The sequence below is a fragment of the Dama dama genome, chromosome 5 (assembly GCF_033118175.1).
Source record: "Dama dama isolate Ldn47 chromosome 5, ASM3311817v1, whole genome shotgun sequence".
NCBI lineage: Eukaryota > Metazoa > Chordata > Mammalia > Artiodactyla > Cervidae > Dama > Dama dama.
This window is the reverse complement of record NC_083685.1, coordinates 109,890,057-109,905,582: the sequence shown is the minus strand read 5'-3', so window position 1 is coordinate 109,905,582 and position 15,526 is coordinate 109,890,057. Positions and strand designations below refer to the sequence as shown.

General features: G+C 51.5%; 1 protein-coding gene and 1 non-coding gene across 2 annotated transcripts; both read right to left on the bottom strand.

Moving 5' to 3' along the window:
* Positions 1 to 1,611: 1,611 nt before the first annotated feature.
* PSMD3 (proteasome 26S subunit, non-ATPase 3) lies at positions 1,612 to 14,803 on the bottom strand. Its single transcript, XM_061143940.1, has 12 exons — positions 14,299 to 14,803; positions 12,221 to 12,411; positions 10,488 to 10,625; positions 9,246 to 9,382; positions 8,194 to 8,384; positions 7,928 to 8,031; positions 4,374 to 4,488; positions 4,154 to 4,273; positions 3,575 to 3,678; positions 3,182 to 3,337; positions 2,226 to 2,276; positions 1,612 to 2,071 (listed from the first exon to the last, which is right to left on the bottom strand). Exons 1-12 carry the CDS (start codon positions 14,516 to 14,518, stop codon positions 1,994 to 1,996), a joined length of 1,605 nt encoding a protein of 534 aa, XP_060999923.1. The 5' UTR covers positions 14,519 to 14,803; the 3' UTR covers positions 1,612 to 1,993.
* LOC133058103 (U6 spliceosomal RNA) lies at positions 3,831 to 3,934 on the bottom strand. Its single transcript, XR_009693224.1, has one exon. It is a non-coding gene; the product is annotated as a U6 spliceosomal RNA (small nuclear RNA).
* Positions 14,804 to 15,526: the final 723 nt, after the last annotated feature.

The window sequence follows — 15,526 nt, the reverse complement described above, 5'->3', positions numbered from 1 at the left end:
CCAGGTTCCTCTGTCCAGGCAAGAATACTGGAGTGGGTTGCCATGCCCTTCTCGAGGGAATCTTTCTGACCCAGGGCTTGAGCCTGCGTTTCTTTTGTCTCCTGCATTGGCCGACAGTTTCTTTACCACTACCGCCACCTGGGAATGTACAGTGGACCTTGCCTAACAAACGAGACTTTATTGAACTCAGTATGCTAGGCACTGGGCAGTCGTGGAGGGACAGATAAGCCTCAAGTTCTCTAAGAATCTGCGATCTAGTTGGAAAGATAAGGCTTTCCTACAAACAACCTCCTAGGAGAAGAATTCCATTACCGATAAGCAAGTGGTTCAGCAGCTGGGGAGTTGAATCACTGAGAGGCAGGATGTCTGGAAGATGTGTAGAAATCAGCAAGGTGGAGGGACTTCTTGGTGGTCCAGTGGCTTAGACTTCCCACTCCCAGTGCAGGGGGCCTGGGTTTGATCTCTGGTCAGGGAACTAGGTCCCACAAGCCGCACAACTAAGAGTTGGCATGCTGAGACTAAAGATCCCGCATGTTGCAATTAAAAAGACAGTTCCTACAGCTGCAGTGAAGACTGAAGATGCCGTGTGCAGCAAGTGAGACCAGCGCTGTTCTAAGTTGCTTGTCGTGTCTGACTCTGTGCGGCCCCAGGAACTGTATGTAGCCCGCCAGGTTCCTCTGTCCGTGGGATTCTCCAGGCAAGAATACTGGAGCAGATTGCCGTTCCCTTCTCCAGGGGATCTTCCCGACCCAGGGATCGAACTGCCATGTCTTATGTCTCGCCTGCATTAGCAGATGGGTTCTTCACCACTAGCGCCACCTGGGAAGCCCAGTACAGCCAAATAAATATATATAAAAAAAGAAAATTAAAGAAATCAGCAAGGTGGAGAGCAAGAGCCCGATAAGAGAGGGAATGCAGCTGAGAGGGAGAAACCCATGAGGCGCCATTCAGATAACAGAGCTGGCAGGACGTACACCCCAGGTGCCAGCCCGAGAACACGAATAATGCAAATGCCCAATGAGGGATGCATCACTGGCTGAGGCTGAAGACTTGGTGAGCCGGGCAGGTCCATTTTCTTGCCATATGCTGCCGGCGGAGGTGGGTGGGGGGCTACAGGGAGCCCCCTCGTGCCTGACTCCTCCTCCCTGCTCTCTGGGAGGAGCCCATCCCCCCCTCCTCAAGGGCCAGCTGGGCAGGACCCTGCTCCCAACATGGTGCAGCCTTGCTGGAGACCCTTCTCTCCTCGTTGAATCTCAGCTGAGGGCCAGACTCCCACATTTTGTTTGATCCATTGGAAGCCTAGATTCCTAATTTTAGAGCCAGGAGGTCACTGAGTATAATCATTTATTTGACAGATCTGGCAAAGGAGCCTGAGAGGTTTAGAGAGTTGCCCAATTATTTGAGAGCCAGTTAGATAGGAAAGAGTAAACCCAGGCCCTTCTGACCCCAGATCAGAGTCTCTCCACCCAGACCCTGGCCACCTCCTCATCTACAGCTGCACCAGGTCCTCAGATCATGCCTGGGGCTGGCACTCCCAGGCCAGGAGAAAAATCTGGGCCTGGTAACACTGTACCTGTGAGGGCAAAATAGAGTAACTGATACACAAGGAGCTTTGGAGAACTTTTTATTGTTTAAAAATCATAATTGAAGCTTCAAAAAACATACAACCTAACACATGTCCCAGTTCCGGTGCCCTGCTCCCTGGAGGAGAGCACAGGGCTAGTCCCTCCCATCGTGCGGCTCACACCACTAGCCAGGACCCTGCCCTGGGGAGGCTGCCCGCCCGCCCGCCTGCCCCTGTGTGCTAAGTCCCCGGCTGAGGAGGGGCCCTGGGATGAGGTAGGGTGACTGGCTCCCTGCACCCCTCACCCCCTGCACATAGCAGTCTGTGTGCCCCATGTGCGAAGAGGAGCCAGTTCCCTGGGCAGGGGACCCCCATGGGGGAAAGACAGAGCCAGTCCCCACTCACCCCACCCCTCCCCAGCCCCCCAGCTCAAGGGAAGCTGTCGTCGTCATCTTCTGCCATCTCCTTGGCAAACTCCAAGTCCTGCTGCTCCCGCTCTCGCCGCTCCTGAGGAAGAGGGCCAGGGGGTCGTGGTCTGCACCCAGCCGGACCCACCCAGGCTGCTGAGGACCAGCCAGGCACTCACTTGGTCTGCACCCAGCCCGACCCGCCCAGGCTTTCCAGAAACTCCCGCTTCCACCCAGAGCAGAAAGCAGCTTACCTCTGCAGACTCCAAGTCCTTGTTGTAGGATTTGGGAGGAAACCTCATGGCCTGAAGCACATTGGAGAGAGGAGTGAGTGAAGAGGAGGCAGGCACCTGGGCACCAGGAAATGTACCAGACAGGTGACAGGCCTCAGTTTAGTCTGGTGGGTGGCTAGGCATGGTGACCCATGACACCACGTGATAAACACTAAAGAAGAAAACCCAGAGGGATAAACGACTGACCCTCTCAGGCAGGCAGGGGGGCAGACTGGCAGTGAGGAGGAGGAGGAAGGATGGATGGCCTATGGAAGTGGAAAGAAGGGCATTCCAGGCAGAGCCATTCAAGGTGTGAGACAGTTAGGCTGGAGGTCAGTGGGGCCAGCTGGGAGGAGGGGAGGAGTGGGGAGGGGCTGACGGGAGCGGTCCTGGGGAGTGAGGCTAGAGACACGGGGGACCAATCACAAAGGGTCTTTCATGCACAGTGTTTGCCTGATTTCAGACAAAGTGATATCCCTGGTTTCCTGGGGGGAGAGACCAGGACGACACACAGGGGACTGGGAGCCTTTTGTAGACCAAGATGGTGGTTCTACCCTTTACAGAATTCAGACTTTGCTAAGGGCCCCAAGACAGTGATTTCATCCAATCTCGACAACCCTGTGAAGTAGGCAGGGCAGGTAATACCTCACTATCAGTCTCACAGATGGAGACACAGAGACTCAGAGAAGGTAAACTCAAATTTGGAACCAGATCCGGAACCGTGCACTCTAAACCCCAGTCTGATCCTCCCTGGCAACCAGATGCTTTAAGTGCACAGAGGCATTGTGGTCCCACAAGCCAAGTCCTCTGCCCCTTCTGGACCCCCAGTGCTTTTGAGACTGGGAGCCGGGCCTCAAACCAAGCCGGTCTTCTCTAGGAACCTGTGGGTGTGGCAGCGTGCTGCTGGCCCACTGTCTCTGCAGCTCGGGGCCCCTCACCTTGACAGACATGTTGTGAATATCCAGGCAGAAGGAGATGCGCTGGTGGAAGGCTAACTGGGGCTCGCGGGTGGAATAGATGTCAATCATCTCCTTGGACTGGACGTAGCCCTTCTCGTGGTTGATGCTGGCCTCGATGACGCCATCTCGAATGGCCTGCAGGCCCCAAGGGAGGAAAAGTCACCAGAAAGTCCATCTTCTAAGTCTGAGAACATCCCGTCTCATCTCTTTGTCCTCCCTGCTCTCTCCTACATTCATTCGTGCACACACTTCACGAATGGCACACACGCTTACTGGCTTCACTGTAAGATGGGCATGCCACCGCTTTAGCTGTCAACCTCCTCCCACCCCATGCCTGAAATACAGCATCTGTGGTCCCTGAACCAGGCCCACCTTGGCAACAATGAACTCTGCATCCTCTGGGCTATCCAGCTGCAGCTTCTGGGCGATGTCCGCCAAGGAGATGCGGGAATAGGAGAGGCTGATCATGCGTACACCTGGGAGGAGGGGCCACGGGGAGGACAGGGTGGGCACAGACCCTTCATCCGCCCGGACAGCCACAGCGTTGTCCCAGCCCCTAGAGAAGCCAAGTCCCAGTCCTGCTCTTCCAGGGCTCCCTCAGACCCTGATCCACACTTGTCTTTTTTTTTTTCCTATGGAACGCTTCACGAATTTGCGTGTCATCCTTGCACAGGGGCCATGCTAATCTTCTCTGTATCGTTCCAATTCTTTTTTTTTTTTTTTTTAGTATATGTGCTGCCAAAGCGAGCACCACACTTGTCTTTTTTAAGTAATCAGGTTACCTTTTCTTTCTTCTAGTTTGGCTGCACTGGGTCTTTGTTACAGCACAAGGCTTCTCACTGCGGCGTGTGGGCTTAGCTGCCCTGCAGCACGTGGGACCTTTGTTCCCTGACCAGGAATTGAACCCGCGTCCCCTACCCTGGAAGGTAGATTCTCAAGCCCGACCCACACCTGTCTTGATGACGTTGTGCCGCAGTCGGATGATGAGGGTGTAGGTCCCATCTGCTTGGAACTTCTCCCCAAACTGATCCAGGACCTGGTTGAACTTGGCTAGGTTTCCTGTCCTGACAGCTGCGGTAGGGAGAGGAGTGGGTCAGATGCTGCACGTGGCGCACACCAGAGGGGACACAGTGCCGGGGGGCGGCACGCTCTGGGAGGGGACCGGCCTTACCCTGGGTCAGAAGGAAGTAGGGCATGAGTGAGCGCTTGAGGGATGGTTGACGGAACTGCAGCCGGTCTGGGATCTCCCCCAGCAACAACTCCACCACAATCAGAAGCTTGTGCACCTGGCAGAGTGTGACACAGAAGGCAGTGGGCAAGGAGCCCCGCAGGGTGGGAGGAGAGGACAACACGGGGCTTCAACTCAGCCAGACACACCGGAGGAGGAGGAGGGTGGCGCTGGACTGGGCCCACGGAGAGAGGAAAAATCGCTCAAGCTGTGCTGCATGTGGAACCGAAGCTCTGCCTCGGGAGTCAGGCCCTGGGAGCATCTGACCCTTTGACTACACCAGGCCCTCAGCTTCATTTCACTTGGCCAGTCAGTGCACAATGCTCCAAAAGGGCAAAGCTCCAAAGTACAGGCTGGATGGGCAGTTCTATGGCTCAGAACCAGTGAGGAAGCAGGGCCCAGAGGCCTTGGGGATGGGATGCAAGTCAGCCTAAGATGCTGGTTAGGGAGGTGAACCATATGTAAACTAGTCACCTGGGCAGAGGAAGAAGCAGAGGAAAGGGCCTGCAGAGCCTCAGTGAATGAGCTGGGTATGATGGACAGGGTTGCCTGGGAAACGGGGCCCCTCCTCCTGATGCAGCACCCTGCAAGGGAGACTGTGGGAGGAGGGGGCAACTTCCCCCACAAGCAGGAGGGACAGGAGCACAGACAGCTAAACCACTGGCAAGCAAGTGTCACAAAGGAGGTGAGGGGTTAAAAACGGGTGTGGGTGATGGTGCCCACACCTGGGCAAGGAGGATCCAGCCTTCCGGGGTGGTCCCCTCACTCACTGCTACCTTGTCCCTCTGCGTATTCCATGAGTGAGGGGAAAGCCATGGTGACGGCAGAAATTAACATGAGCCCTGAGGATTCTTTTAAGCAATGGCAGACTCGTATTTTTTTGGCCACACCTTACTGCATGCAGGATCTTAATTCCCTGACCAGAGACAGAATCTGTGCCCCCTGCACTGGGAGCATGGAGTCTTAACCACTGGATCATGAGGGAAGTCCCACGCCTTGAGGATTCTGATGAAGTAAAAAAAGGAGGGAGGATGCCTCAGCCCAGGGGACAGGTTGGAGAAGAGGCCAACCTGTACTTGAAGGGGTAGGGAGGCTGTCAGGAGAGATGCCTGGGGCACGTCTCGGGATGCCCAGTTCTGAGTGCCAGGCTGAGTTCTGAGCTCGGAGACAGAATGCCAGTCTTTACATGCTAGCTAGAAATGTCGAGTCTCTGGATTCCTCCTCCCTAAAATGGGTTTAATAACAATAACACTACCTGAACCACCTGATCCAGAAGACTCACAATACTTTACTGGGTAGGAAATGGGAAAAATGCAAGCTTCCTGGACCAGGCAGACCAGTCAGGACCTCCACTGAGTCAGGCAGGGGAAGCTGGGCTGGTGGAGGGGAGGATGGTGACCAGCAGTGTCGGTGGCTCAAACAAAGGCATGGGCAACGTCAGAGAGGAGATGACTACCAAAGCCGTCAGGCAAATCAACAGATGACTCAGTGATGGGGAAGGTGGGGACAAGTCCAAGATGACCCATGGCTTCTATGCAGATCAGGACAGCAAGAAGGGCTGTAAATGGCACACAGGAGGGTCTGGACAAGGTGAGTGTGAGAAGCCAGCAAGTATCTTAATGGCGATGTGTGCTGAGAAGTGGAATTTGCAGGTCTGGGTTTGTGAGAGGGCTCAAAACTTGTATTATGGGCTGAACTGTGAACCCCCAGATTTTTATGGTGAAGTCCCAACCCCTGAGTACCCCAGAATGTGACTGGTTTTGGAGCTAGAACCTTTAAAGAGGTTATGAAGGGAATATGAAGTCATGTGAATGGGCCCTAATCCAGTTATGATTGGGGTCCTTACAAGAAGAAATAGAGATACAGATATGCAAGGGAGGAAGACCATTTGGAGGCATCAGAAGATGGCCAACTCCAAGCAAAAGAGAAGCCCCCAGAACAACCCGGCCACACTAACATCCTGAATTTGGACTTCTCACCTCCAGAAATAGGATGAAATAAATTTCTGCTGTTCAAGCCAGCCAGTCTTGTTATAGCAACCCGGGCAGATTAAGACAGATTAATGGACTTTGGTGACACATTGTGGGGGTGAGAGCTAAGCCGTGAAAGCAAATGAGATCCCCCAAGGCGAGAATGTGGAACTATCACGGATGGTACACTTTCAGTGTGCTCTGCTTTAGATGCCATGTTGAATTCCACGTATGTTTCTACCCATTCTCACCCCCACCCCCACCCCACCATTTTTACTTAAAGCTGGCTCTCCACTTGGGCTCTCTAGCCCATTCCTCCTACCTCTTCCCAGGTCTTGGCTCATCACCTAACTGCTTCAGTCTCTCTGGGTAGGAAGTTCCCCCAACTCTGCTTCTTCACCTCTCGAGCAGCCCTTCCACCTCTTTCCTGGCTCCTTCACCAACAGTTCATGGGCAAGACCTCACTCTAGCTCCCTCTGCTCCTTCCTGCAACCTGGGTCTACCACAGAAAACTCTGAAACCTTATCCATCCACAGCACACTCTGGTTTGAAAATACTGCTTTACCCCAATGACACCTCCCCCCTAGTGCGCAACACAGCCTGTATGTCAATTATGTGCATTTTTACTGATTTTTAGAAGAAGGTTTAGTGTGTGTCCTACACTGTAAGCAATCTTACATTCTGCAATGTACCTTATGTGTCTGAAAAATCACTCCCTTCTAGGAAAATTCTACCCATCTTTCAAAAACCAATCAAATATAACTGTTTAAAGATTTCTTTATTTTACCACAACTGAATTTGCCTTTCTCTGAACTGCTGAACTGAAACAAACCAAACCTCCTACCACACTGAGCTCCTCGGTGTACATGCTCATCCTGCTCTTTCAAGGGCTAGGAGGCGTCTGGGTGTGAATGCAGGAGCAGTCATCTGTAGCTGGGAAAGCTGGGTCCTAATCCTGGCTGCTAGGCTCTGCGATTTTACACAGCCCTCAAGCCATTCTGCTTCAAGTGTTCTGTATCCATCTCTTTGAGTGCAAATAGCATTTCTTATCCTTCTTTTCTATCCCTCACAGTGCCCAGTATCAAGGTCGGCACTCAAGAAATATACCTGGGGACTGACAGCTCTGACATGGCCAAGGTTTACCTCCACCTGGGTCGGCCACCTCAAGGAGGGCCCTGGGTTCCCTGGCCACAGACACCACTGCTCCCAAAGGGGCACCTGAGGGACCAGGTAAAGAGTCCAGAGCTTATCAACACAAACCAGACCCTTGCATGAAAGGACTATAGGGGCTTCTGGGGAGTCAGGAATATTTTAAACCTACCTACCAGGGGATATATACTGCCAGAGGTGCAGGCAGTGTCTGCCTAAGGTGCTCTGAACAACATTATGTGGAAACAGACATGTGATGCCACCTTCAGGGTAAGAAGACAAGTAAGGATGCCTTCCTGGCTCCTCAGATGGGGAAACGGCAGTAACGTGGTATCAGGTGAGTAAGGGGGTCAAAGGGGAGGGAGCGCTGCTGCTCACCGTCTGTTTGAAGCCGACAGCTGTGTGCTGAGGGGCCTTCCGGAGGGCGTTGGTCATTGTTCTTCGGGCCTCTGAGTACTCCAGCTGGATGGCTTTGATGCGCCCTGGGTGTGAGAAGAGGACAGCTGATCAAGATGAGAGCATTATCCAAGCCCTGGTCCCCCACAAACCAGAGCGCCTCTTAGGCCCCACGGGCAGCACATGCTTAGCCAATCTGTGCCGAGTGAGCCTGAGACCCCTCCCGGCCGGGGGCGGGCCCCGCTCACCTGTGTAGTAGAGGTACCTTGCCCACTCGTTGTTGTTGGCCTGCTCGGGGAACACGGACTTGGACACCAGCTTCTCGGCCTGGTCGTACAGGCTGTAGTGCAGGTAGTTCCGGAGCAGGAGGTTCAGCAGTGTGGCCTGCCCGTCCGTGTCGTGCCGCAGCGTGGCGGTCCGGAGCCGAGCGTGCAGGAAGCTTCCAGGAGGAAAGAAATGAGGTCAAAGGCCTCAAATAACAACTCTGAGTAGCCAACTAGTAAAGCACCAGTCTGGGTGCACAGAGGATGGAGCTCTGCTCAGAGAACCTGTACTCTCTCTCGATGAATAAGCGAACCGGGAGGCGTGACAAAAGGTGGGGGTGGGGAGTGATGCGGGAATCAGGGTACGTGCGACAGGGGTGCAGGAGGGCGGGAGGGAGTTGTGGCTTTAAGCAGCCCGGTCAGGGCAGGACTCACTGAGAAGGTAATCGTTAACCACAGGCTTGAAGGATGCAGGGAGGAGGGCCCTCTCAGCCGAGGGAAGTGTGCGCCCGTGCAAGAGCGAGGCGTCGGAGAGCAGGGGGGCCCAGACCCTATGAGGCCTCAAAGGCTTTTATCAGGAGGGCTCTGGCTTTTCCCTGAGGGGAATGGGGAGCCACAGCAGGTTCCAAGCAGAGTAGTAAAAGGTTTTCCAGCCTGTCCTTGTACCTTTTTTTAAAAAAAAACTTTTTTATTTTTATATTGGAGTACAGCCAATTAACAATGCTGTGGTAGTTTCAGGTGCAAAACAAAGGGACTCAGCCATACTGCCCTCCTACCTCTGACCCACTCCAGAGTCCTCCCTTGACGTGCGGTGAAAGGAGGAGCCTGGGGGACAGGACTAAACAGGCCAGTGGCCATCTCTGTCTCAGCCTCTCAAGCCCTCCCACAGCTCAGGGCATGTTAACCGCCACCCCCACCTCCTGCTGGGCCCTTGACGTCTCCCAGGCCTCGGCCCTCTGCAAGTCCACAGCTCTGTGTAGTGCCTGACCATGCTGCTGACCCCAAGGGCCGCAAGCGAGACCCTTGGCCACTGGTACCTGCGCACCACATCCAGCTTATCCAGGAACTCATAGACCCGGGCGTGATAATAGTAACACTTGGCAGCCACAAGGTCCAAGGCCCGGCGGTTCTGAGTGCTGATCTTCTGCATCAGATCATCAGAAATCTTCTGTGCCTGGGGATGTAGACAAATGTTCACATAAAAGCTTGCACATGAATGTTTATATCAGCATTTTTCACAATAACCAGTAAGTGGAACTGGCCCAAGTGCTTAACATCCAATCAATGGTTAAACAAAATGTGGTATATCCATGTGATGAAATATTACTCATCCATAAAAAGGAACAGATACACGCTACAACATGGATAAACCTAGAAAACACTAAGCTACAGAAAGAAGTCAGACACAAAAGGCACATATTATCCATGGGATACAAGATATTAATAGATTACTGGGCTGGGGTGAGGGGAGAATAAGGTGTGATTACTAACAGGTATGGTGTTTTTCTTTGCGGGGGTGGGGGTAGTGATTAAGCTTGTCTGGAATTAGACAGGAGGGCAGTTGTATAACCTTGTGAATATACAAAAATACCATCGAAATCTAGAATTTCAAGTGGGTGAATTATAGTTAAAGAGCAACCAATCAAACAAAAACCAACCAGTGGCAAAGAAAGGGAAAAATAAAACAGAAGACTGAGGCATAAGACTGTCACCTCCTGGGAGTGCCCCTGGGAAAGAAGCCGAGCCTGCCAGGGCAGCTGCCCCAGCTGGAGGCAGTGCTGGAAGAGTCGTATCCACAATGAAGCCTTTCAGATCCACAGTAATAGCTGCCATTTATTAACACGCTGGGAATGCTGACCTTATGCAGATCATTGTGCCAAGTATTTTTTAAATGTATTATTTTGATTTAGTACTAATGATAAACTTGTAAGAATGGCAGTTTGTCTTATTTTAGACACAGCTAGGAGAAATCAATTTGCCTAAGGTACAGATGGGATTTGAAGCCAGGTCTTTCTGCCTCCAAATCTACTCTTTTTAAACCATCCACTATCTGGGGACTGCTCCACAGAGAGGTACAGAGTGACCACGGGCAGGCCTTTCCCACAGCCGGAGTAGGAGTTGAGGGGTCTTCCTCGGATGGGGGCATTCTCACGTTGGGGAAGAGTCTGGGGGGCAGTGAATGACCCAATGATGATTTATTTCTACACAAGAGGTGATCTCCCCCACTAACCCCACGCACTACCTGGGGCACGTTAGTCACATGCTCTGGTCTTGGATACCTCTTTGTAGCGCTTGCTGTTCATCAGGAAGATGACCATGAGAAGCTGGAGGTAGGCTTCCACTTCAGGCAGGAGGGGAGCCGATGCAGCTTTTCCTGTTCTGGGACGGAACTGTAAATCGGCTTCTGTGTCCATGGGCTAGGAGAGGATATGAGTTACTGTGGAAGAGCTCAGTCAGATCAATCAACCAGGAATTTCTTAAGCACTTACTACTATTTCAACAGAGATTTACCAAGTGCCCACTGTGTGCCAAGATTTTTCTGGGTGCTGGGGATACAAAAATACTGAAGGGAGTCAAAAAGGCTGTCGATAAAATCAATACAAAAAAGGGTTACAGGAGTATAACATCCTTATAGATAGAATGGGGACAGAAAGAATAATGGAAGGACCCCTCAGAGAGCCTACAATCTAACTAGAGATCAAACCACCAGACCTGGAACCACTGCAAATTCTGTCAGGCAGGGTTTAATAAAGTGATATAATTCTAAAGATGAGATCAAGAATAATGAGACAGGGAGTTCCCTGGTGGTCTAGTGGCTGGGATTCTAGGTTTCACTGCTGTGGCCTGGGTTCAATGCCTGGTTGGGGAATTGAGTTACGCAAGCTGTGTAGCTTGGCCAAAAAAAGAATAATGAGACAAAAAAAATTTTTTTTGGTGGTAATGAAGAAATCTGGGGGGAAATTGACATATTCATAGTATTTATTTTCAGATCTAGTCACTAAAACTGGAATAATGTGTAACAGATCAAAAAACGATCATGGTGGGGGACTTCAGCGATGTACAGGTTAAAAAATACTCCAGGCGGGGCTGGGGGAGGGTGCTTCTCCTCTTTCCTAGACAGTAAAGTCTTCACTGTCCACCTCAGGGGGTTTTCTGCGCTTTACATCTATGAAACAGATTGTAAGCTTGCAGAATTTTAGGGAGATGAAGGCAGCTGAAGGGCCAATGAAGTTTAAGAAAGGACAGGGCTTGAACTGTACCATGGATGATAAGAGGAGGTTTACAGTTAGAAAGGGAAAGGAGAGGTTTCTCCTGGCATGGAGACAACTACCACCAGCAAACTAACTCCATCAACATGCGCTCTGGGCCACTCAGTGTTCTAAGAGCCTGCCCCTTCTTCCTCAGCAGCTCCCCTACAACGTGCCCCCAGATCTGTTCATCACATACATCAACTGAAGCACAGGCAAGTTAGGTCAGACACCAAATGGTAGAGCTGGGATTAAAAATTCAACTTCCCCCAAAACCTGTGCTCTTAACCACTGTTCTCTTTTGGGTGGGGCCACACTGCAGGGCATGTGGAATCTCAGTCCCCTGTTCAAGGATCCAACTACACCCCCTGCAATGGAAGTGAGGAGTCTTAACCACTGGACCACCGGGGAAGCCCCTTAACCACTGTTCTCTACATCCTCTATGGTGAAGCTTCAGAGGCAAAGAGGTGGTAGAACCTTCTCCTAGGCCCTGTGTTGGGAGTGGTGGGAAATGAATGTAGTTGGAAGGGTCCTAATTCTCAGATTATTTTTCTGACTCAGAATAAAGACCCTACAGGGCCGAAGGATGGTCCCCCTGTTAGAGAGCAGATGAGTATTAAGAAGGGCTGCTTTGCTTCATGTCTCTGCTGTGGCAGGTAACAAGACAGGTCTCCAGGATGGGACACAGCTACCCAGGGTGGAGTGTGTGTCCCTGTGTGTCTCAAGCCAAGCCCACACTCCTGCGCTGGCCTGATTCCACTCACCTCTTCCAGGAAGGGTAGCAAGAAGTCTCGAGTGGCATTGTTGGAAGTGAAGAAGCCGTGCACAGCCTTGTACAGAACGTAGTGGTTGAGGCGGCGTGACGTGGAAGGCAGCATCCGTAGGGCCCGCAGCACAAACCGAGGCTCCTTGCCCGACACTGCCTTCTCCAGCTGTTTCACGTGCTCCTTGATGTCTGTGGAGGACCAGGGGAGGAAAAACGTGAATTCCAACTCCTCCTAACCCTCCGCCACTCCAGCCAAGCAGTCTTAGGAAGCCTCTTACAAATGTCAGGATGTGGCCAGCCCCTCTTTTGCCCTAACAGGGTTGAGCAATACTTATGGATGCCATATGCTGATTTTAAGACATAACCAAGAGACACAGAAAAATAAAGCTGGGTTGGGGAAGAAGTAGAGGGTGACATAAAAAGGAAAAAAAAAAAACAATGAAAAACAAAAACACATGGAGATTTAGCACATCTTCAAATAGGAAAACACTTTCCAAATGCGAACAATGGGAGAAATCACACACATACACACACAAAAGACTTAAAGAACTTCATAGAAAAAACAAACAAACAAACAAAATCCTTCTGATTAACTGTAGCAAAAGAAAAGTATCTGCAACAAACGTGGCCAGAGATGCATATTCAATAAAGAGCTTGTATAAAGGATTAAAATGAATACAAATTAGTATCAATGGACAGTATGAAAAGAAGAACAACAAATAGACATGAAAAATGTTTCATTAGTACTCAAATAACCACAAATGAAAACATTTTTCAATAACCATTCTAACAGTATTTGAAAAATGATAACATACAGAGTACAGGGGTGACCAGGACATTTCTGTTTGCATAATGTAAATCAGTACAGTTTTCCTGGACAATATCTACCAAAGACCTTAAAAACATTTACCCTTTCAACTCAGGGATCTATACTGAATGAGTAATTACAGAAATAGATCAAATAGGTGGGCAGAGATGATGGCTGCAAAGCTATTTATAATTGAGGAAAATGGAAACAAATGTCCAGAAATAAAGCAGCACCATCAATTGGTAGCTTCTCAGTTTCCCTTGTATTCATACTCCTTTGTATTAGAATAGGAGCTGATGCAGTCAATACTATCATATCCTCAAACCACCACCCAGGAGCATAACTTTGCTTCTTTCAATGTTTTTGAGCTAGTTTCTCATACAGTGAAGCAGAGAGCAAATCCAATAAATAGTCCTGTCCTACTTGATCCAGAAGTGGGAAATAGCACCAGGGTCACAGTGGGGAGTCTTCACTCTACCCACTCCAAATATGGGCAGGATGCTCTAAGTTGGAAAAGTGAAATATAAACTTGGAGGAACAAGAGAAGGGTGGAAATTGAGAACAGGCACCAAGGAGAAGAGAAATAGGGGAACTGGTATATAGTTCAGGTGGGAGGTGAGTATCAGGAACACAAACAAATGACAACTAAAAAGTTGAAAGTGTATAATGTGTTTAAACTCTTTAGAAACAGAGCAGGAGTAAGGGTTTGAAGTGAGAGAAAAACGAAATAGGACCGTTTGGGCAGTTCAATTAGAGCAAGGAGGAAGCAAGATATTAAGCAGAAAGGGCTCTCTTAGGGGAGTCTGCTAAAGGTAGTTAAGACAACAGAAATCATTCTTAAAACACAGGGGTCTACGGTGTTATCCTTATCCCCCTTCAAAGATAAATACAGACACTAGTTTTTATAGAGATCAGTCATGCATTGGGGTCACTAGAATCAGTCTGATGAGATGTAAGTGGAATAATAAGGTAAGAGGAAAGAACTTAGAAGAGGGAGTCTATGGGCCCAGTGAGACCTCGTTCTAGATGCAGTTCCCCGTGGGGGGGAGGTGTGTGAGAAGGGAGGAGTCCAGAGTCTAGAGAGACTGTTCAGTTATCCGGGCCGCGGTCCGGAGTGTCAGGGTAGCGGGAGCAGGCACTTAGGGGGTGATCCCAAGGAACCCCCAAGTCACGGTGGTGAAGGCTACGCCGGGGTCCCAAGGAGAGGCTACATCATCGCGGTGCTGTCACCCGTGATCATGGCACGTCCCCGGCCCAAGCTCTCGTACCCTCCAAGGTGACGGTGTCCAGCTCTCGCTGGGAGTGCTCAGCCGCCGCAGCCGCCGTCTTGCCAGCGGTCTCCCCGGTTGATCCGCCACCCGCCGCCGCCTCCTCCTTCATCTCCACATCCTGGGGGGCCGGGGGCGGCGGTGGTTCTTGTTCCCCTCCGCCGGGCGGCGGCTTTGCCTTGTCCGCGCCGCGGCGCCTCGCCGAGCCCTCCTGCTTCATGGCGCCCGGGGTTGCGGCCTAGTCCGGGGACCGAGGCCGGGGCCTCGCGTAAACCCTCGCACCGGAGACCAGGAACCGAGCCGGGCCTGCACACGAGCGCGGGCTCGCGTCGGGCCGCACGATGACGGAGCAGCTGCAAACCCCTTCCCGGCGCTGGGCCTTCTGGGAAACGACAGGCCGGGCTGGTCGATGGCCGAGTCATCAAAGGGGAAAAAAGTCAACCACCGAGACTCAGGATGGAGGCGGATCTCCACGGAAGGTGCGGGGAGGAGCTTCTTTGAGCCTATGAAGCTTGTTTTGGAGTGCTCCAGTGTGTTGATTTTCTTGCTTGTTTCTCTCGAGTGCACGTCCGTGAATGTCCACAAGAGGTCCACAAGAGGTCACCTTAGGCTCCAACTGGGTTACAGCGGAGCACCGCACCCCACCCCGCGAAGAGTGGGTAGAACCTATTGGAACGCAGGGCGTACTGACGCCATGAATTGCTGGGCGGGTTTCATGCTTAAACTCGCTCAGTTTACCCCCGGCAGGGTTCACTTTCGAGATCCAAGAGGCTGCTCCTCAACCGTAGCCCGGTGCATCGGGCACGAGAGAAGAAAAGAATCTGCGCAGGGTTGTGGGGCTAGGCTGTTGTTCAGTCGCTCGGTCGTGTCCGACTCTTTGCGACTCCATAAACTGCAGCACGCCAGGCTTCCCTGTTCATCGCTGTCTCCTGGAGTTTGCCTGGCGTACTGCTTGCTATCCATGGGGTCAAGAAAAGACTCGGACACGACTGAGCAACTGAGCAACAACACATGTCCATTGAGTCGGTGATGACACCCAGCCATCTCATCCTCTGTCGCCTCCTTATCGTGCCCTCAATCTTTCCCAGCATCAGGGTCTTTTCCAGTTATTCGGTTCCTGGCATCAGGTGGCCAAAGTATTGGAGCTTCAGCATCAGCCCTTCCAATGAATATTCAGGGTTGATTTCCTTTAGGATTGACTGGTTTGATTTTCTTGCTGTCCAAGGGA

Excerpts from the sequence above, each read along its gene's own strand:
- PSMD3 (XM_061143940.1), bottom strand. The coding sequence starts at position 14,518 with ATGAAGCAGGAGGGCTCGGCGAGGCGCCGCGGCGCGGACAAGGCAAAG. Across the intron at positions 8,032-8,193 it reads AAGGTACCTCTACTACACAG|GGCGCATCAAAGCCATCCAG; the intron begins GTGAGCGGGGCC and ends TCTCACACCCAG. Across the intron at positions 2,072-2,225 it reads AGGACTTGGAGTCTGCAGAG|GAGCGGCGAGAGCGGGAGCA; the intron begins GTAAGCTGCTTT and ends CCTCTTCCTCAG.